This window comes from Silene latifolia, chromosome 11 (assembly GCF_048544455.1).
Source record: "Silene latifolia isolate original U9 population chromosome 11, ASM4854445v1, whole genome shotgun sequence".
Classification (NCBI taxonomy): Eukaryota; Viridiplantae; Streptophyta; class Magnoliopsida; order Caryophyllales; family Caryophyllaceae; genus Silene; species Silene latifolia.
Window position 1 is genome coordinate 59,158,269 of NC_133536.1, and position 22,690 is coordinate 59,180,958.

Here is a 22,690-nt window from a genome sequence, read left to right on the forward strand (position 1 = left end):
GCTATGCGAAACATGCCCAAGCTGCTTGTCACTCCGTTTTGCCCTACTTTTAACCCTTGAAACCTTCCTATATATACTCCCTAATCACCACACTTAACGACCCTTAGAACCTACCATCGCCTACCAGCAATAACGAGCCAGAATCAACCCTAAACCTAGCACGAATCCTCTCGAAAAGCAGAGTGGTAAACACTCTGTTTTCGCGTGTTTTTCCTGCGCACCAGCCTGTTCTGCCTCGCTTTTCGTGCCTGAAACAATACCGTGGTTTCCATCCATTTACACTTTCAAAGACTACATATTTCCTTGATTCCAGAACACTTTCCGAATCAAATTTTCGTTGAGAAACGAGTCCGTGGTAAGCTTTTGAAAATCGCTGCTCAAACCTTTCAAAAACCGTGTTTACAATTTAATCTTCGTCGACGACGGCCCCTCAAGACAAGATCTACAATCGATTGCAACACAAGACTTCGTCAACGATACATGTAGGTTGAGGGTGCATTAAAACTCCCTTCTCTCCTTTTTATTTCGTTTTTTTATTGTTTATTTACTAACCATTGTCTAACATCGTCCAACTAATATCGAAACTAGAATATTTTGAGTATGAGTTAAAGTACCATTCTGGCACCCACGTTGACTCGAGTTTAAAAGGCTTAATTCGTCTGAAGTGACCGAAATGCCTCGCTCGTTTACATATCCTCGTGTTGGAATAGGGCAATTTAATAAATCGAGTTTATTTAATTTATGTGTATTTATTTTTTAACCATATAAAAATTGATTTTTAATGATTTTCCAGACCTATAATTTGTAATTTTAATTTAGGTAGATTTTCGTAATTTATTGCATTGATTTAGTATTTATTTCGTAATTAGCAATGTATTAATTCAAAACCCGCGCAGTGCATGGTTCAATTCTGACATATTTCGAAAATTTCAGATCCGTGCAGTGCACGAGTTTGTCCAGGTTTTGTGTTTTAATTTGCTTCCTTGTTTGACTTTGTTTGATTAATCCTTAGTTTAATTAGTTTATGTTTTAGATTTTAATTTACATTATTTATAATTTATATTGTATGTATGAGCTAACCACTAATGTTTGTTAATACATCTTATGCTAAGCGTAAGCCTTCCTATCCCTCTCTTTGGATGTGTTTTCTAGTTTAATCAATGAACCTCACATGCTAAACCACTCCGACGAAGTTAAATGCATTTTAAACGACTTAGAATGAAATTCGCATGATAGGATTTAAATTCAATGGTTGCGTACGCATGTGATATCTTTCCGAAATAGCCATCTTTTACCTAGTAGAGACCGTTATTGCAACGGGCGGGGTTGGGTGTCGTTTTAATGAAATTAAAGTAACTTCCTAACACGTAAAGTCACACGAATTCAAATCTCTAAAATTGGTTTCTAAATTCCATTTAAAAATTTAGCGGCGACTCTTTTAAAATTAAAAATGTTTTGAAAAAGCATTTGAGTGGAGCGTTTTTCCATGGTCCACAATTTGGCGACTCCGCTGGGGAAGAGTGAAACTTGAAAAGTTTAAGATGGCTATTAGGATTGTTGTCAAATTTTTTTATGTTAATCATGCATAAACCCCCGAGACTTTAGGCGGGCCAAAGAATCTCTTGGGTTAATTCCAAGGGAGGATATTGATGTCCACTATGTCCGATTTAAGTATCAAGGTGATTCCGTGGAGGTAGGCAGCTGCATACGAGGCATATTGCTACGGGCATATGACGGTATGTGGACTCCCCGACAAAGCGGTTTCGCTGGCATAGACCCATTTTAGAGGACTGAACGAGACTTAGAAGAGTCTAGTTCATGCATTGCATCCCTAAAATGTGAATGATTACATGCTATGTGAATCCCGGGTCATGTTTTCAAAATAGCATTTTCAAATCCATCTTCTTTTTCTTTCGAAAATTTGATTCTTTTTCAAGTCCATTTCTTTTCGAAAATTTTGGCCCTCTATTTCGAAATTTTGAACCCTCTTTCAAGCCGAAGTGCTGCCCATTTTAAAAGTCAATTCAATCCTTCTCGATTTCAAATTTCGATGAACTGTATCCCAGGTCCAACCCAAACCAAGAATAGAGTTTGAGTCAGTGGGGTCGGGTTAGTCGAGTTGGGCTTTTGCTTGCTCGATATAGGCGAGCTAGTCCACCCTTAGGCTCGAGTGAGCCTTTGTTTGGTTAGAACACTTGTCAAGTGAGTCACCTAAACCGATCTTTGGGTCTGAGTCATGAAAGTCGACCATTTGGTCCAAGTCAATCCACCAAAACGTCCCCACTAGGCCACCTAGGGCGTTTGTCACAAAGCCCAAGAGCCATGTCCGGTTTGAACACGGGTTTGTCATGTCGGATTTATGATCACGTTGAGTCTAAAACCCAAGCCACGTGTGTATCACGGTTAGGTCCCGTTCAACGAGCGAGAATAGTTCGTTCGTAGGATCCATGTCAAGTTATAGCCAGTTTTTAGGTTTGAAAAACCGTCCCTAGTCGTGTATGACCTAAACCGAGGGGGCCCAATTGCTCGTTCTCCGGGTCTAAGCCCAATATCGAGTCGCTTAGAGTCCGCCATGTTGTTATGAGTCGAGTCTTGTTTGTGCGGGGATTTTGATTCGATAAGCGATACTCGCTCGGGATTTTATTGTAGAAAGGCCACTACAAACAAGAAGTATGACTACCGCAGAGGCACTGAAGCAGATTAACGACACTTTGGTCGCAATGATGGAACGCTTGACGGCTGTGGAAGCCAAGATCGCGGTGGAAGCTCCCATACCACCGCCCCCGGAAACTGAATTCGAAAAGAGGTTCCGACTAATAGAGGAACAATTGAAGCTATCCCAGGGGAAAGCGTGCATTATGAGAATGCCAGAGGGTACATGCCGGTCCAGGACAAGCTACCAACCAATTTTGTCCTAACTGATATCCCAAAGTTCAAAGGGATGGAAGATCCATTGCAACATATCCGTTCCTACAAGGAGTACCTTGCGTTGAAATGGGTACCTGCTGAGATGTTGCCCCACATTTTTGCTCAATCCCTAGGAGAACACCCGAAGGCGTGGTTCTACAGCCTTGAGCTTAAGAATTTCCCCACTTTCGAAGATATAGCGGTGGAGTTTTGCAAACACTTTGCTAATAATGCCGAGATTCGGACTCACGTGCGCACACTCGAGGTGATGACACGAAGGATAAGGAGGGATTTCTTGAATTCCTCAACCGCCATTTGGCGAGTGAAAGCGTGAAGTTGGCCAAAAGGCCAGAGGAGACTGAAATGGTAGATAAGTTCATCAAAAATCTTCGACCTGTCTACCGTGACGCTATCAAATATCAACATTTCGGCTCGTTCAAGGACCTTATTCGAGTCGCAAGAAAAATTGAGGACGACGTTCGTTCTGCCGAGGTGAAAAGCCAAAAGGGTATCGGGTGCCTCCTCTTCCAAAGCTAAGGCATCCGTTCGCAATCATATCCAAGCCATCGGTCTTTTGGGAGGAGCTCCTAAGGGATCGCAACGCCATGGGCCAAGAGCGTTCACCGACATCGGGTGTACCTACGCATACGCCCTCCAAAGGCTCTCGGCCCAAGGGAAGCGAACCCAATTAGTCCAACTCCGGACCCGCTGCGGATCGACGGGGTAAATGGTATAAGCCCAACGCCCTCGTGCTTATCATCAAGGAAAAGGTCATGATACCGAAAATTGTTACCGGCTTAAACATGAAATCAAGACATGATCGAGAATGGGTCGCTCCCCATCCCCACCGTCCGACCTAACAACCTGAACAATCCTTTTGGCGACCATGCCAATGCAGTATTCGTCGAAGACAATACCGATGTATCTCACTTAATCCAACCCATCTGCCGTCTCACTGGGTTTTTCGTGGGGAAGGTCTATGTAAGCTGCTCTGAGTATATCCCTCAAGCTAAGAACGAAGTTCGAATTGGGGATTTTGCTATCGATTGCACACCATACATTCTCCGAAGCGAGAATGAAATTAATGGGGTCTGGGCTGACGATGAAGAAGATATCTATCTCACCGAAGGTGCGATTATTCCCCGAACTCAGGAAGAAATTTCTAAATTAAGGAAAGATGTCCTCGAATCTAATCATTTGACTCGATCGGGACGTCCCTATCGTGTCGAGAAGGCAAAGCATGTCTCTATCTTTGGAGACAGTCCAAGTAAGACACCCACCAAGGAGGCCACCTCGGTCCCGAGCTCTTGGTGAAGGGTCGACCTCGAGGCCTCCCTCATCAAGCGGTTAAAAAGACTAAGGCGAGATGTCTCCATCCTGGGAGTTAATGTTGAGCTTGTTTGAACACCGACAAGCTCTGCTTCAAGCCTTAATGAATATGACCGTGTCACCGCACACTACTCCGGATGACGTGGTCTCATTTGTTGCTCAAAACCAACCTCGGCTCACTAATGCCGTAACTTTTTCGATGAAGACCGCCCTCATTTGGGCCACAACATTGTCTCGCTATGTACATCACGGTAGAATGCCGTCATAAGCGACTCCCAATGACCCTTGTCGACGACGGGTCTGCAGTTAATGTTCTCCCACTACGGACCGCTTTCATTTTGGGACTCGAGAAAAGCGACTTCGCACCCACTACGCAAACGGTTCGGGCTTTCGATGGCACAGTGCGTCGAGTGTCCGGACTCGTCACTTTAAGCGTGAATGTGGGAAAGGTGGAGCGCAAGGTCAATTTCCAAGTGATAGATGTTGCCTCATCTTTCAACATTTTGCTCGGGAGACCATGGATTCACACAGCTGGAGCCGTGTCTTCTACCCTCCATCGCAAAATTAAAATCCCTCTCAAGGGAGAGGTAGTGACCATCTATGCTACTCCTATAATTGTGACGGGAGGAGATGTTACTTCCGAAGTGCAAACTGATAATACCGCCTTGGAATCTTGTGGTTTCGAGGTAATAAACGCAATTGAGTCCACTTTCGAGGCACCGAATATGGACTTATATACGGGAAGCCGTGTTTGTAAAACAATCTTCAAGACCGGAAAGTACTTCGGGTACTCCATGTACCCCCGAAGGGAAAACACATTTCAATTGAAGTCGCCAGTGCCTAAGGGGACAAGATACGGGCTTGGGTATGAGCCAACTGAAGAAGACTCCCTGAGAAAGAGAGTCTCGATTGAAGACCGAGACATCAAGATGGGGCCGTACTTGCTAACTCTAAACGGCCACTTTGTGAAAGCCGGGGAGGAAATGCCGAGTTTAGACTTCCCCGAACCACTGTTCAACTCAAAGGCCAACAAGCTGGTCCCCGGAATCGAAGTATTCCGTGATTGTTTCTATATTCCCGAAGACATTATGGCAGTAGCTACAATAAAGAAGGAGTCTGTTCCGATCGAAGATGGGAAAGCTATGGGTCTCCTCTTTGGAGAGGAAAAGAAGCCGGAAATACCAAACGAAGTCTTGGTAAACATGATCGTAAGGAGTGATTGTTTTGATCCATCTACCCTCATTACTTATGTAGATCCTCAGAGGAATACATCTGGATGGCGGAAAACCATGAAATGGACCGACAACAAGGGTTCGCTTTTCAAGATAACCATAGGAGAAGGGCAAATGTTCAAGCCTGATGACGATTCTGAGTCTGAGTCTGAGTCCGAGTCTGAGTCTGACATAAGTCCTAAGGCTAAGTCTAGGGTTTTAGGTGTCGAAGATACCCCTTCCCTGATCTTTCCTTTTCTGTACCTCCCCTAGTCTTTGGTATTCCGGGGCTGTCCCGAATCACGCTCCTATCTCGCCACCGACCTCGATCGGTTGGCCCAAATGTTAACGCAATTTGCGCGATTTCAAATCAATAATAAGATGAATCAGTTTGCTTACGACTTGTCTCATTTATATTGCGATTCAATTGATTGTTTTAATAACGTTGAGAATGAGGTCGAAGATAGACAGATGGAAGAAGAAGAGGAGGAGGTGGAACCGCCTCCCCAGTTAGTAAAAGGGTCGGAAGAATACGACCAAAGAAGCTCGTGAATCGAAGATACCGAAGTTGTTAATGTGGGGACTACCTTAGAGCCTCGGGAGCTTAAGATAGGAACAACCTTAGATCCATGAGAAAAGAAGGGGTTTGTTGAATTGTTGAATGAATTCAAAGATGTATTTGCTTGGTCCTACAAAGATATGCCGGGTATTGATAGGGAAATTGCGGAGCACAAGATTCCGATCAAGCCAGGGTTCAAACCGAAGAAAGCGAAGCCACGTAGAATGCGTGCGAGTGGTCTTTGAAAGTCAAAGAAGAGATTGATAAACAGTTCAAGGCTGGGTTCATCAAAGTATCGGAATACTCAGATTGGGTAGCTAATGTGGTGCCGGTCCCAAAGAAAGACGGAAAGGTTCGGGTCTGTGTTGATTTTCGTGATCTAAATAAGGTTAGTCCAAAGGACGACTTTCCGTTACCTCACATTGACATCTTGGTTGACAATACCGCTAACCATGCATTATTATCCTTTATGGATGGGTACGCCGGTTACAACCAGATAAAAATGGCCGAGGAAGATATGCATAAGATCGCTTTCACAACACCATGGGGCACTTATTGCTACACGGTGATGCCGTTTGGATTAATAAATGCAGGTGCGACTTACGAGAGAAGAACAAGAACGCGTTGTTGCATGATATGATTCATAAGGAAGTAGAGGTCTACGTCGATGACATGATCGTAAAATCGAAGGAACGTAATAACCATTTGATGGCATTACGAAAATTCTTCGAGAGGTTGAGAAAGTATAATATGAGATTAAACCCACAGAAGTGCGCGTTCGGGGTCACCTCTGGCAAGCTTTTGGGTCATATCGTTAGCCACCGTGGCATCGAAATCGACCCATCAAAGATTAAAGCCATTATGGAAATGCCCCATCCTAAAACCGAGAAAGAAATTCGAGGTTTCTTAGGCCGAGTGCAATACATAAGCTGTTTCGTCTCAAAATTAACTATGATCTGCGAACCAATTTTTAAGAAATTGAAAGTTGGGGAGCATATTATGTGGGATGACCAATGCCAAGCCGCGTTTGATAAGATAAAGGAAGTGTTACATTCTCGCGAGTTCTCGATCACTTTGTAGCGGCTTGCCTCTATCTTTGTATTTAACGATTCTGAGATCGCGATGGGAGCAATCTTTGGCACAAACCGTTGACAAAGAAGAAATAGCAATTTACTACCTTAGTAAAAAGTTCTTGGAGTATGAATCAAAGTATACAGCATTAGAAAAGACATGCCTAGCTTTAGTCTGGGCAACGAAGAAGCTACGTCACTATATGCTCAGCTACAGTGTGCGTATATATTCCAGAATGGACCCCATCAAGTACTTGTTTGAAAAACCGGTGCTAAACGGCAGAATGTCAAGATAGACCCTTATGCTATTGGAATTCGATCTCAAATATGTGCCGCTGAAAGCGATAAAAGGAAAGGTCGTTGCCGATTTCCTGGCCGATAATCCAGTCGAAGAAACTGACATTGTTGACACTTGGTCGTTCCCAGATGAGGATATTGTCCATGTCGAAGACGATGTATGGGATCTATATTTCGATGGGGCTTCGAATAACATGGGATGCGGAATAGGTGTCCTTATCATTTCACCGAGAGGAGAGCACATACCAGTTTCGATCAAATTGGACTTCGCCGTCACAAATAACGCCGCGGAGTACGAAGCATGCCTACTTGGTTTGCAGAGCGCTAACAAGTTAGGAGTCATGAAGTTGACAGTACACGGAGATTCCTCCTTGGTCATTAATCAAGTGACGGGGTCATGGAAGATCAAAAGTAGTAGCCTGGCACCCTACCAGGCTAAGATAGAAGAGCTAGAAAAACTCTTCGAAGAGGTGCGATACGTGTACCTCCCAAGGGAGGAAAATCGATTATTTGGCGCTTTATCAAAAGCGGCGGCGTTGATAAACATCCCTGATCATATGGATAGCATGCCATTGTGTGTCGAACGAAGGTCTTCACCAGCTTATATAAATGCTGTCGATGATGCCGAGGAAAGCGAAGCCGAACCTTGGTATGCATCCATTGTGAGATTCAAAGAAGCAGGAGAATACCCTAAAGACCTCGATACACGTGGAAAGCGTGCATTGCGAATGTTATCCGCCCAATTCGTTAAAACTAACGATGGACAATTGTATAAGAAGACAGCACATGGTGTCCTGTTGCGATGCGTCGACAAGACAACGTCAGAAAAGGTCATGGAAGAAGTCCACAACAGGGAATGTGGGCCGCATATGAACTCCCACATGCTAGTTCGGAAGATCATGAGGTTAGGATACTATTGGACAACAATGGAAACAGATTGTCGCAGATATGTCCGGCATTGTCACAATTGCCAAATATTTGCGAATATTCAACATGTACCACCTTCTATGCTATACACCATGACGTCACCTTGGCCTTTCTCAACCTGGGGAATCGACATCATCGGAAAAGTAAACCCTTCTGGAACAGGAGGGCATTGTTATATCCTAGTCGCTATTGATTACTTTACCAAGTGGGTAGAGGCCAAGTCTTACAAAGTGCTAAATGCGAAGCAAGTAGCCAAGTTTATTGAGAATGACATCATCGTCGGATGGAGTGCCGCACGAGTTCATCAGTGATCATGGAACTCACTTTCAAGCTGAGATAGCCGTTATACTTGAAAAGTATAGAATCAAGCATCATAAGTCATCTCCATATCGACCTCAGACAAATGGAGCAGTGGAGGCCGCTAACAAAACGGTGGCTACTATATTGAGAAAGATGTCTGACAATTACAAGGAGTGGCCGGAGAAGATACCCTTCGCGTTGTGGGGATATAGAACATCCATCGGAACGACCACGGGGGCAACCCCGTACTATCTAGTTTACGGGATGGAAGCAAGTACAACCGTCGAAGCGGAAGTACCCTCCTACGCATCTTGCTCGAAAGCCAGGTCCCGGAAGCGGATTGGGTCCAAGCCAGATATGATTTGTTGGTGTTGCTTGATGAGCGTCGTTTGAATGCGTTGTATCATGTTCAGCTCTATCAGAAAAGGATAGAGCGGGCTTTTAACAAGAAGGTGAAGCCCAGGGGAATTAATGAAGGCGATTTAGTTCTCAAATCAGTACGGGCTCTATTACCAGTCGATCCAAGAGGGAAGTTTAAGCCTAATTGGGCCGGTCCTTATCTCGTAAAGAATATACTCACAGGAGGCGCGGTACGTTTGACAGATTTGGATGGAAATGATTTCTCGAATCCAACGAATCTGGATCAGTTGAAGAAGTACTATCCTTAAGACCTCACTCTCAAAGTTATGAAATAACACTTGAATTATGATGTATTTGAATAAGTTTTAAGTTTGGCATTTGTTGCCACTGCCTGAAATGTTTTATGAGAGAACTACGACCTCGGTTTGATTCTGTTGAAAAGCAGATACGTAGGCAACCCTTGAAAAGGGTACAACCACAATAAAAATGAAATATTCAATGCAGAAAGTGAGGATTTCTAATAAATAATACGTGTCTTTTATTTTGATAAATCCGGGCGACGCCCATTACAAATCAAACTAACAGGAAAGCAAATAAAAGCATAATAGTAATACTAAATAATAGAGCCGTAACTCCCGCCTATCTTTAGTTGGGTCGCGTGTCCCGTCACTACGAGACGATGTCTCACCCATCATCATTCTTGCCCGTTTCTTCGGGGGGACCACACTGTCTTCTCGCGGGCCCAATCTCTCTTTTACGCTTGGTCGAGGGCCAAGTCTCTCTGCAAGTGTCGGAACGTCACCACTTGTAGTACCCAGTCGGTCCGACACGCTAGGAGCACAAGGTTTAGCCCTAGGTTTCTCGTCAGGACTACTCTCGGTCTCAGTTGGGCCCGGAATCGGCCCAGTAAAGAATTGTCGATTTTTTAACCCCCTGTCATGCTTCTCCCGATCAATGGCATCATCTTTCTGTAGTTTCTTCCTTGCATTAAGGCCCGGTTCTGTAGTCCATTTGAGATATGAAGGAGAAACCCAAGTAGACTCGCGTGGCTCGGGAATGCGCCACACGGTCCTTCGGCGCCACGCATGGAGCCAAGTATGACATCTACCCTGAGAAATAACAAAAGCAGGACCTCGCGAAGCCTCCGTCGCAGGGACAATTTGTTGACGACCGAATTGGCGAAGCACTCGGTCCGGGTAAAAATAGACAGGGTGATCCAAGCCCAACAAAGTGACATACCGTGTATGGTCAGTATCTGCGAGCCCGGTAAGTGTGCTCAAATGAAGCCATGGTAAGGACCAGCGAATGTGAGACCCTGTTATGCTAATCAGCATATTTCGCCAGTAATCGGATCCTTGCTCAGAACTGTAGCGCCGTCGCCGATTAGTGAGACTTCTGACATGATAATCTTCTGGTTTCAACGACGGATCAATCAAACCAAGACGCTCGCTAAGCCATACCTGTTAGAAAGTCAGAAAAAGGCAGGTCAAAAAAAAAAAAAAAGCACGAAAAAGAAAAAAAAAACGAAAAAAAACGAAAAAAAAAAAAGACGAAAAAAGAAGAAGAAAAAAGACGAAAAAAAAAGAAGAAAAGAAAAAAAAAAAAAAAAAAGACGAAAAAAAAAGGAAGAAAAAAGACGAAAAAAAAAAAGAAGAAAAGAAAAAAAAAAGACGAAGAAAAAAAGAGAAAAAAAGGAAAAAAGAGAAGAAAGACAAACTTGCAGTAGACGGGTTGATCCCATGAATACAGCATCCGGATTGGCTTTTTGTGCATCCAAGCCTTTAATAGTCTCAGCTAGTATAATCCATGCAGGATTAGCACCATTCTCCATTTGCTCCACGACTCGGATTAGTCTAGCTTGGCCGCGATAAGATGGAATTTCTATCGCCCCCTCGAAACAATAAAGATGCAATAGAATGAGGCCAAAGGCGCGGCGTCGATAAATGATCGGTATATCTGGGTCATTCGCACGCCGGAATCTATGCACTAGCGCAAGCAGGTCCACCTTTCCACCATCGACGATGGTACGGGCTTCATCACGCGACAAGTTTAGATATTCGCGGTATTTTTGGGTCCAGTTGGACACAAAGTCGGGAACCACAGGCTCTTGCGTGGTCCTCCATCCTCCCAAGACGGTAAATTCTTCAGGAAGGGGACAGATTTCTCCCTCCGGAAGAGCAAAGACATGATGCTCGGGATCCCACACTCTCAGGCACTCTTTAAGAAATGCGGGTTGAATCATGACTTGCCTCAGGAAAATAATTTGTTGAATTCCGCCGCATTGATTTTGGATTTCTAAACCCCCGATTCGTCGCCCATCCCTTCATTGTCCCAAACAAGGTATTCATGACTAGTTTTTTTCTAAGAAAGATATTCTTTTAAGCGAGAGAGATTTGTTTGAGAAATTGTGGGAAATCTCAACCCTTAGTCCTTCCTTATATATGAAAAGAGATGAGGAATTTTGGAAGTATAATTCCTTTAGGTTTTGGAAACCTAAATCTTCTAGGAAATTTGGAAACTTGGAAGCCTACTAGCTTTAGGAAGTTTGGTAGCTTTTTGAAATAAGAAGGCAAGTCCCATACCTCCTCTATTTCGGCCGTGTAAGGCTGTGTGTGGCGCGCCAAGTGGGCCCCATCCGTCCCGGGTTTTGTTCGCTCATTTCTCTTGCGGAATTTGTCATAGTTCGTGCACCGAAGTGACTAATTTACAATTTCATCCCCTGCGCGTCCCATGTTGAATTAACATCCTGTACACACTTACGGATTTTATTGGGTTACGCCCACATTGGTTACGGTCGAAAGTCCGAGTCTTTTTGTCAAAAGGTCGTGTCTACCCATCGCTTTGACTCCAGAAATTTGAAATAAACTTCTGCGATTAATTTTATTGAAAATAAAATTATGTTTTGATTTGAAAAATCATTTAACTCCAGAAATTTGAAATGATTTTTCGCAATTAATTTTATTGAAAATAAAATTATGTGTTGATTCGAAAATTCATTTGGATCCAGAAAACTGAAATAAATTCTCGCCTCGAAGAGGCCAATCATTTTCGAGATATTCAAAGTTCGGGTCAATGACCCAATTTTTCTAAGCAATGTTCATGTCTGCGGGTCGATAACCCATTTTCCTTTCCTTTCAACTGGGGGCTCTGTCGCCGTCGGCTCCAGAGACCCATCAAAATTCGGTCGATGACCATTTCAAGTATCAAAATGTCGCTACGTGAATCGCGCGCTATATATTATGATTAAATTTGCAGAATATGCTCCAACTGGGGGCTCTGTCGCCGTCGGCTCCAGAGACCACCACAAAACAGACAGGATGGCATCCTCATAACAAAGATCAACAGCAGAATGCTACGGAAATGACATTTCCCCAACAGAAACGTCAGTTTCAGTGAATCGTTCTCCCTAGCAGAACAGCGAAATTGATAAGCAAAGCGCAAGTTTTGTCTTTACTCACATGAGCAATGGGATATTGGCATCCGAGCCGAAGCAGCAGAAAGCTACAGGCCATCGAGCTCGAACTACGATACGGGTTTAATTCCGTCGGAAACGGATACGTAGGCGCCTGAGGATAAGGCTCAACCCACCTTCCAATGATGAAAATGCAAAAGTCGAGGCGTCCAGAACCGTGTTTCAGGTATGATCTCTTCTTATGGCTGGCGAGCTTACATACGCAAGTCTAATGGACTCTAAACGACCCGCAGAATCCTCAGGTCGAGAGGGACCTGGGGTATACTTTGACTTTCACCTTGTCCAAGCCTCAGTCAAAGTGGGGGCTCTGTAGATACCCATATCTGTCGATATTGGCATTTATAGAAAACCCATCAAACACCCGATGATGATAGGACAACATGTATTCGTCAGTTGGCGTTGTCATTATTTGTGGCTCGTTTTACGATGTGGAACGGGCGTCGTCGACGGATTTTTATTAATTTAAATGAAATTTAAGTTAATGTTCATTTTCAAATAAATTCATTTTATTGTTTTAATTTGAGTTTATTTTTTCAAGTTTATTTTATTGAAAATGGAGTAAACTTTCTATTTGAATTTATTTCATTTGATTTGATTGAATTTATTCGTTTTATAAATCGTATTTGAGAAACTCGATTTTAAGACGGTTTTGTACGCGATTTCAAGCTCGGTTTTGAGCTCGATTTAAGCTCGAATTGGACTCGAATTTCGATGCAACTTCGACCCAATTCCCAACCCAACTCTCACCTCACACCTAACCCACATACCAAGCTATCATTCCAGGCCATTTCCCATGCAACCCACGTCTAAAAACCTCCATTTTTGAAGCCCAAAACAGGCCATGCGAACAGGCCCCGGTTTTCCCCCTTTAACCCGCGCAGCCCATATCGAAGCCTCAAACCCGCTCCAAACTGACCCAGACCCGCAACCGATTAACTCAAACCCATACCCGACTATCCTACCCATATTCCCGTGCCTTAACCTACAAGAAAGCGTCCCTGAAACCCTCACAAACACCCACGAAAGCTGCTGGACAGCAGCTATGCGAAACAGGCCCAAGCTGCTTGTCACTCCGTTTTGCCCTACTTTTAACCCTTGAAACCTTTCTATATATACTCCCTAATCACCAAACTTAACGACCCTTAGAACCTACCATCGCCTACCAGCAATAACGAGCCAGAATCAACCCTAAACCTAGCACGAATCCTCTCGAAAAGCAGAGTGGTAAACACTCTGTTTTCGCGTGTTTTCCTTCGCACCAGCCTGTTCTGCCTCACTTTTCGTGCCTGAAACAATACCGTGGTTTCCATCCATTTACACTTTCAAAGACTACATATTTCCCTGATTCCAGAACACTTTCCGAATCAAATTTTCGTTGAGAAACGAGTCCGTGGTAAGCTTTTGAAAATCGCTGCTCAAACCTTTCAAAAACCGTGTTTACAATTTAATCTTCGTCGATGACGGCCCCTCAAGACAAGATCTACAATCGATTGCGACACAAGACTTCGTCAACGATACATGTAGGTTGAGGGTGCATTAAAACTCCCTTCTCTCCTTTTTATTTCGTTTTTTTTATTGTTTATTTACTAACCATTGTCTAACATCGTCCAACTAATATCGAAACTAGAATAGTTTGAGTATGAGTTAAAGTACCATTCCGGCACCCGCGTTGACTCGAGTTTAAAAGGCTTAATTAAATGAAGTGACCGAAATGCCTCGCTCGTTTACATATCCTCGTGTTGGAATAAGGCAATTTAATAAATCGAGTTTATTTAATTTATGTGTATTTATTTTTTAACCATATAAAAATTGATTTTTAATGATTTTCCAGACCTATAATTTTTAATTTTAATTTAGGTAGATTTTCGTAATTTATTGCATTGATTTAGTATTTATTTCGTAATTAGCAATGTATTAATTCAAAACCCGCGCAGTGCACGGGTCAATTCTGACATATTTCGAAAATTTCAGATCCGTGCAGTGCATGGGTTTGTCCAGGTTTTGTGTTTTAATTTGCTTCCTTGTTTGACTTTGTTTGATTAATCCTTAGTTTAATTAGTTTATGTTTTAGATTTTAATTTACATTATTTATAATTTATATTGTATGTATGAGCTAACCACTAATGTTTGTTAATACATCTTATGCTAAGCGTAAGCCTTCCTATCCCTCTCTTTGGATGTGTTTTCTAGTTTAATCAATGAACCTCACATGCTAAACCACTCCGACGAAGTTAAATGCATTTTAAACGACTTAGAATGAAATTCGCATGATAGGATTTAAATTCAATGGTTGCGTACGCATGTGATATCTTTCCGAAATAGTCATCTTTTACCTAGTAGAGACCGTTATTGCAACGGGCGGGGTTGGGTGTTGTTTTAATGAAATTAAATTAACTTCCTAACACGTAAAGTCACACGAATTCAAATCTCTAAAATTGGTTTCTAAATTCCATTTAAAAATTTAGTGGCGACTCTTTTAAAATTAAAAATATTTTGAAAAAGCATTTGAGTGGAGCGTTTTTCCATGGTCCACACTATCCGGCATATTAATCAAAGATGCGAGTTTTGCAAGAGCATCCGCAAATTGATTTTCTTCTCGAGGTAGATGTAAGTAGGTTACTTGATCGAAGAATTGGGCGACTTGGTTTATTTTGGCTTGATAAGGTGCCAGGCTTTCGCTTCGGATTTTCCAAGATCCCGTGATTTGATTGATGATCAAAGAGGAATCCCCATATACTCGAAGATTCTTGATGCCTAAACTTACTATCGCTTGCAATCCAATGAGACAGGCTTCGTATTCAGCAGCGTTATTTGTCACCTCGAAGTCGAGTTTGACAGAGATTGGTGTATGCTCGCCTTCAGGAGAAATGAGCAACACTCCTATTCCAAATCCTCTTAAGTTTGATGCTCCATCAAAATAGAGATCCCAGGAGTCTACATCCGTTTGGAGTATATCCTCATCCGGAAACGACCAGGTGTCTATCGTTTGTGTATCATTGATGGGATTTTCTGCGAAGAATTCGGCAACGGCGCGCCCTTTTATAACTTTTAAAGGTACATACTTGAGATCGAACTCTGAGAGCATCAAGGTCCATCTCGCTAGACGTCCATTGAGAACGGGTTTCTCGAAGAGGTATTTGACAGGATCCATTTTAGAGAATATTTTGACGGAGTAGCTAAGCATGTAATGACGTAGCTTCTTTGTTGCCCACACAAGAGCGAGGCATGTCTTCTCGAGTGGCGTGTATTTGCACTCGTACTCCAAGAACTTCTTACTAAGGTAGTAGATAGCTCTTTCTTCTTTTCCTACAGTTTGAGCTAGCATGGCGCCAATGGCCGTTTCAGTTACTGTGAGATATAAACCAAGAGGTTGATCTCGTTGGGGTGGCATGAGCACTGGCGGTTTGGCTAGTATTTCCTTGATTCGGTCGAAAGCCTTCTGATAGTCATCATCCCACACGGTGTGATCTGTTTTCTTTAATTTCTTGAATATAGGTTCGCAAATCATGGTGAGCTTCGATATGAATCGGCTTATGTATTGTACCTTGCCTAGGAATCCCCTAACTTCTTTCTCCGTTTGAGGTTGCGGCATTTCGATTAAAGCTTTGATCTTTGAAGGGTCTATTTCTATACCTCGTTGGCTAACGACGTATCCCAGGAGTTTGCCAGATGTCACACCGAATGCGCATTTCTGAGGATTGAACCTCATGTTGTACTTCCGTAGCGTTGAGAAGAATTTGCGAAGGTTCGCAATATGTCCCTCTCTTTCCTTGGACTTGACAATCATGTCGTCTACGTATACCTCAACTTTTTTATGCATCATGTCATGTAAGAGTGTAGTTGTGGTGCGTTGGTATGTAGCTCCGGCGTTGATTAACGCAAACGGCATGACCGTGTAGCAATAGGTTCCCCATTGCGTAACAAAGGCGGTCTTATGCATGTCTTCTAAGGCCATCTTGATCTGGTTATATCCCGCGTATCCGTCCATGAAGGATAGCAACGCGTGGTCTGCCGTATTGTCTACTAATATGTCGATATGTGGTAGAGGAAAGTCATCTTTAGAACTTGCTTTGTTTAAGTCTCTAAAATCAACAGAAACACGAATTCTCCCATCCTTTTTGGGTATGGGTACTATGTTAGCTACCCAGTCTGAGTACTCGGAAACTTTGATGAACCCGGCTTTGAATTGTTTATCGACCTCTTCTTTGATCTTGAGAGCCCATTCTGTCCTCATTCGACGAAGCTTCTGTTTCACGGGTTTGAAACCTGGTTTGATTGGGATTCTATGCTCTGCAATGTCCCTGTCGATCCCTGGCATATCTTTGTAGGACCAAGCAAAAACGTCTTTGAACCCGTGTAGGAGGTCTATGAAATTGGCCCTTTCGGTGGGGCTCAAGGTTGTCCCTATCCTAAGTTCTTGGGGTTCTAGTTCAGTTCCTACGTTGATGGGTTCAGTATTCTCTATCACTGGTCCCCTTCCCCCTCTTGTAGTATTTCTTTGGCTATGTAGGGAGGTATTTCGATTGAGTCAGGGTCAGGGTCATTCTCATTATCATCGTAAACAGAATTGCATTCAAGATAACACGAAGAGTAAGCAGAACGTGATTTATTCATATTAAGATTTGATAAAAGTTGAAACAAAGAAGCCATCTGATCTATGGTCAGTGGCGGTAAAGGGACAGCGGTTGGGACATTTCCCAAACTACTGTTGCTATTAGACACTAGGCTAGGATAAACGAGGGGAGTAGGAATGACGACAGGAGGAGACTCTCTAGGAAATTCTCTAGACTCCGACTCTGACTCCGACGCTGACTCTGATTCGAATTCATTGTCTTCTGGTTCTCCTTTGAACATCTCTCCTTCTCCAGTAGTGAGCTTGAAGAGTCTTCCTTGATTGTTTGTCCACTTGATCGATTTTCTCCATCCTTTCTGCTGATTGGTGTTGGTTTCTGTGTCCAGTGTGGCAATGATCTCATCTATGATGCTTTCGGCGCTCTTGATTAAGGGAAGATCCTGGAGGTAGACATCCTCCTCGTTATCCGTCCATATCCCGTTGATCACCTCTTCTTTTGGGGAGATAAGATGTGAGCAATCTAAGATAGATTCGTCACTTGTGATCATCAGAACTCCAAGAGGATTCTGAGTGTTGTTAGGCTTACCTCCAGGCGGTATTGGTAGGCGACCGTCTTCAATCATATCTTGAAGTACATTTTTCAGTTTGTAGCATTTATCTGTATCATGTCCTTTACCTCTATGGTATTCGCAGTACGAATTCTCATCCCAGAATTTGGATTTCTTTTCTGGTTCGGGTGTAGGGCCTATGGGTTGAAGTTTGCCCAGCTTCATCAACCTTTTCAGAGCGTTGGAATATGTGTCCCCTAGATTTGTGAATTTCCTTGGAGGGGTACTCTTCTTAGATGGCTCGAGGAGGTTAACTTCATCAGTCTTGCTAGTAGAGCCGTAATAACGACTTGTGTTGCCTTGATATCCATGACCTATCGTTTTGGACAAGAGCCCTTTACGAATGTCATCTTCGATCCTTGTCCCTAGTACGGTCAAGTCTTTGAAATTTTTGATGTTTTGATACCTCAAATGATTTGCATAGATGGGCTTTAGGTTGTCCACGAATTTCTCCACGAGGGTGGCTTCATCCGGGCGTTCAACAAGTTGAGTACTAGTCTTCCTCCACCGACTTAGGAAATCGGTGAAACCTTCTTTGTCTTTTTGGGTAAGAACCTCTAAAGTGCGCATGTTGACTTGGATTTCAGCATTATCCGCATATTGTTTAGCAAACTCGATTGCGGCATCATCCCAAGTAGCGATTTTCTTGTGTTCTAGCAAATAGAACCATTGTTTTGGGATGGTGTCAAGAGATGAAGGAAAGATCCTTAAGAACATCTCGGGTTTAATGCCTTTGATAGACATGTAATCCTTAAAGGCACGGATATGGTTCAAAGGGTTTTCGTGCCCCTTGAATTTCGGGATATCCGTCATGTTGAAGTTGGTTGGCAATTTGGAACTCACAGCCTCATATTTGCGATTGTTTTCCCTATAAATGTCATCCTCTTTGAGATACATCAATTTTTCCTCCAAGTATTGGAGTCGTTTCTCAGCTGCAGTCATACCTATGGGAGGGTTTTCGTCACCGAAGTTGTTTACGAAGACATCGGCTATTTCACTTTCTCGAGGAGGCATCCTCGTTTCTACGGCATATATTCGGCCCTCAATGGTGTCAAGGCGATCATACACTTGGTCTTGAGTAACTTGGATACGAGCTAGCACGGCTAGGATTTGATCATTACCATTCTGGAGTTGGTTGAAGTTCGCGTCGCTTGTTTCAGGCATCTTGGAAACTGAATAAGAGATCGACGACGAATCAAAACACGATCGACCACTCTAGCACGATTACTTGAAAAGAAATGTTTTGACTTGTGAAGTGGGAGTGTGCCACTTGTGTCAGTGAGTTTTGAAGAAATGACAAAGTTTGAAAAATGTTAGTCCTAGTCAAATTTAGTGTAGTTGTAGGAGTGGACTCGAAGTGAGGTTTTGAAATGGGTTTTGAGGCTCGAATTTTGACTTGAAAATTGGACAGAGTTTCGGCTTGTTTTGCGCTAATGTTAGGCCCAATTTCGAAATTTTGTATTTTAAAGAAGGATTTCGTTTTTAAAAAAATCGTCATGGTTTCGTTTAGAAAATGGTGATCACATATGGCACAAACAATATACAAGCATTATAAGGGATGCTGAGTGCATTTAGACGGGTTTTGGTTTAAAGGGTGGGTTGCCATACCGAACAATCAAACCCGAAGTCTGTGGAGAGGCTCGTACCAAACAAGAGTAAGGCCGATTCCTAGTCCATTTCCTCAAGAAGTGAAAGTCCTTGATACAAACAAGAGTAAGCACCATGGTATGGATGACGTCAATCGCTATCCATCATTAGGCCCAAATAAGAATTAGGTCCGTTTAGACGGGACGATTGGTCGAATGGGTTGGGTTGGGCCTAGGAAGGCCGAATAAACGATCTAGGAAGACCGAGTTATGAAAACCGACAATTGTCTTGTACAAACTATTCCCTAACCTTGTTCAAGTTTCACCCTTTTGGCTACACGTAAGTGTATTATCCCCAGCAGAGTCGCCAAACTGTGGACAATTGGCCCACGGGGGTGCTTCGGAGAACAAGCGTTTGCATTTGTGGAGTCGCCACCAATTTATTGTGGAAAATTGGAAACCGTTCGAATACCTCGTGCCATGTCAAGACACAAAGTAGTGACATGAACACCAAGAACTCGTTACCCTTAGCATTTTATGTCTAGAATGACTCTCGTGGATGCCAATGAATACGGATGTTCACAGAGATATGGAGTAAGTGGTGAGGGTACGTATTAGGAAGCTCTTTTGATCGAACACCTAATCCCGCCCGCCTCGATAGCGGCCTCTACTAATGATTAGGGAAGATTGTCTATACTCGATATATTGTCGATTATATGCATGCAATGCAACATCCAACGTTTTAATCCTAACATGTGAGAATTAATACTAAGTCGGTTATCACGTAATTTATCAAACAATTGGGTCGAATTGGGATTTAAATTGATTACACGTGAAGGCATACAATCAATAATATGAGAAAATACAATAATAAATACAACAATGAACATTACAATAATTACATCGGGTTTATTGATTTATGTCGAAAATACTTCTAAAACGGATAATTTTGAGAAAAGAAATAAATAAACAAATTAACGAATAGGAATTAGGGTGATAATACGAATAGTAGTTAATTAATACGTAAGCTAATAAACTAGGTCAAGGCAAGACGGGAGTTCAAAGACAGAAATCAACCAGGAACAGGCGCAGCAGAGCTGCGCCCTCTTGAAGAGGCGTAGCAGTTGCTGCGTCTGTTCCTTGGCTCAGTTCTGGTTGTGAAGCCGGAATTGCAAATCGTTAATGTTAATTGGTGATTTTAAGGCTTGATTATGCTATTTGACTCGGGTGAAAGTGATTAGCAGGTTATTTACATGTGATTAATGGTCATGAAAGCAATAAACATGGATGAAACCGATTAATACGAATTAATTACATGATTAAAAAGGAATAATTAGTGAATTGAACAAACTAATTAGGTTAAATATGACGAATTAATGATGGACTAATGACGAACAGGTGAAAATATATCAAAGGTCGAATTCCAGAAACTCAATATGAATGAATCGAATTTCAACAACCCGGTTTGACTTTAATGACGAAAACCCGCAAATATTGGTTACTTGGGATTTGAGTCGGGATTTAATGATAAATTATATGTTAATGATGATGAACAATATGTTAAATTATCACGTGAATGAAATAAGAACAAACAAAGACGAAAGAAAACAAAAGGACGAAACCAACAGAGGACGAAGAAAGAAGAAGAGAAGCAAGAACGGCGGCAACCTCAGGAAGAGGCGCAGCAAGTGCTGCGTCCTTTCCAAGAGGCGCAGCAGTTGCTGCGTCCCTTCTCGATGTCTGTCTCCTGTTAATCTGTAAAAAGGGTTTAAACAAAAGGTTTTAGAAATCGGTTTTAATTGTATTCTCGACATAATCTTACAATATGATTACAACAATAAATAACAATAAATAAAAGAGAGATTTACACCCTCACACTTACATGTTTGACAAAACGAGATGAACTAAGTTTACGATTAGTGATGCTCGACTCGAATGTAGACGAAAGTGCCCTCGTAAGAGGAAAAAAGGCTAAGATTGATTAAGTTGATTATGGTGGAGTTGGCCAAATTGGTCGGTCATGCAAAACGAGGCTGGTACTCAGAAAGATCCGAGCTTACGTGGTCGAAAGTTCAAGCGCGTAGGCGCCAAAAAGTAAGAACGTGGTCTAGAATGCAAAGGGAGAAGAGAAGGGCGGACACTCGCGTGAGAAATATGTCAGACCGAAGGTCTCTATTTATACTAATCACGTGGAGGAAGTAGGGTTTTCGGAGAAACTTTGGAAGTGAATCTCGAAAAGATATGAAAAGATACGAAAAATACGCAGAAAGGGACTTGAGAAGAGGCGCAGCAGGCACTGCGTCTCTTAGAAGAGGCGCAGCACTTGCTGCGTCCTTTCCCAAGTGGTTTCCCCCTGCGGAAAAAAGATTTCCATGTTTAGTTTATAGAATAACGGAATAATTTTGTTTTCCTTAATATTTTGTGTGAATATTACGGGAAATTGTTTGCCAAAGATTAAAAGATTTATAAAATATGGAATAGAAATATCCGGAACATTCCAGAACATTCTGACTCGGCATTTTAACGGTTATCAGAAAATGAAGACGGTTTTAGGCCCGTACTCCAAATGTACTCTAATTACTGCCAAAACAACCGTATCGGCACGTAGATGACAATTAAGAGGTAGACATAAATGTTTGAGCGATCACTTGACGATAAACTTACGAACTGTCACAAATCGTTCCGCGTACCAAACATGCGGCCCAATCATCACCTGGTGGTTGGCGGGAGGTGCAGAAATGAGGTATCTACAATTGCCCGTAAGGTTTCCCAAGGTCAAGATCAGTGCCTAAGGTCAGTCAATGTCGGTCAACGGGTCCCTAGAAGGACGGGTATTACAGTCTTCCCCGCTTAAAAAGAACTTCGTCCCCGAAGTTCTACTCATCGTCCCCCGCGACACAAGACAAAGGGCCAAGATCAACTCCACCGCTTACCCGACACAAGTCAACATTACCGTTTAATAATACCACCCCCCTATGTATGTTCATCAAACATCGTCATCATCTACCTTAGCACATAATACACAACGCGACTCCCCGCGAATCACCAACTTCCTTTTGAATCACCGAACACACATTGACCACAAGAACGACTAACTCGACTATCACTTGTAATTACTACACAATATTACTCAAGTGTAAACCAACGTAACTATCAGAGTATTCCTTCATCAATTTCTTGCCAATAACTATCGGTTACAAACACTCAAAACAACGGTCCTACTACTGATTCACAACAACACATTATTCATCCCACTTTATTACTTTAACCACACAACACAATTCTACTAATAGCAACTCCACTACTGCTAATAACATCCAATTCTCATGACAACATACTGAACCACTAATTGAAAATAAGATACAATGTCATGCTGTTCTGTCCGATAAATACAAACTACTACTTGATTGCACAATAACCATTACAAGATTACCCAAATAACCATTTTAAAATACTTTAAAATGTCATGAAAACACTATAAAATTGTTATA

The 22,690-nt window shown here is 42.5% G+C and overlaps 1 protein-coding gene across 1 annotated transcript; it reads left to right on the forward strand.

The window, feature by feature from the left end:
* The first annotated feature begins 7,378 nt into the window (after window positions 1–7,378).
* Window positions 7,379–8,396, forward strand: LOC141613472 (uncharacterized). Its single transcript, XM_074432209.1, has 2 exons — window positions 7,379–8,203; window positions 8,310–8,396. Exons 1-2 carry the CDS (start codon window positions 7,379–7,381, stop codon window positions 8,394–8,396), a joined length of 912 nt encoding a protein of 303 aa, XP_074288310.1.
* Window positions 8,397–22,690: the final 14,294 nt, after the last annotated feature.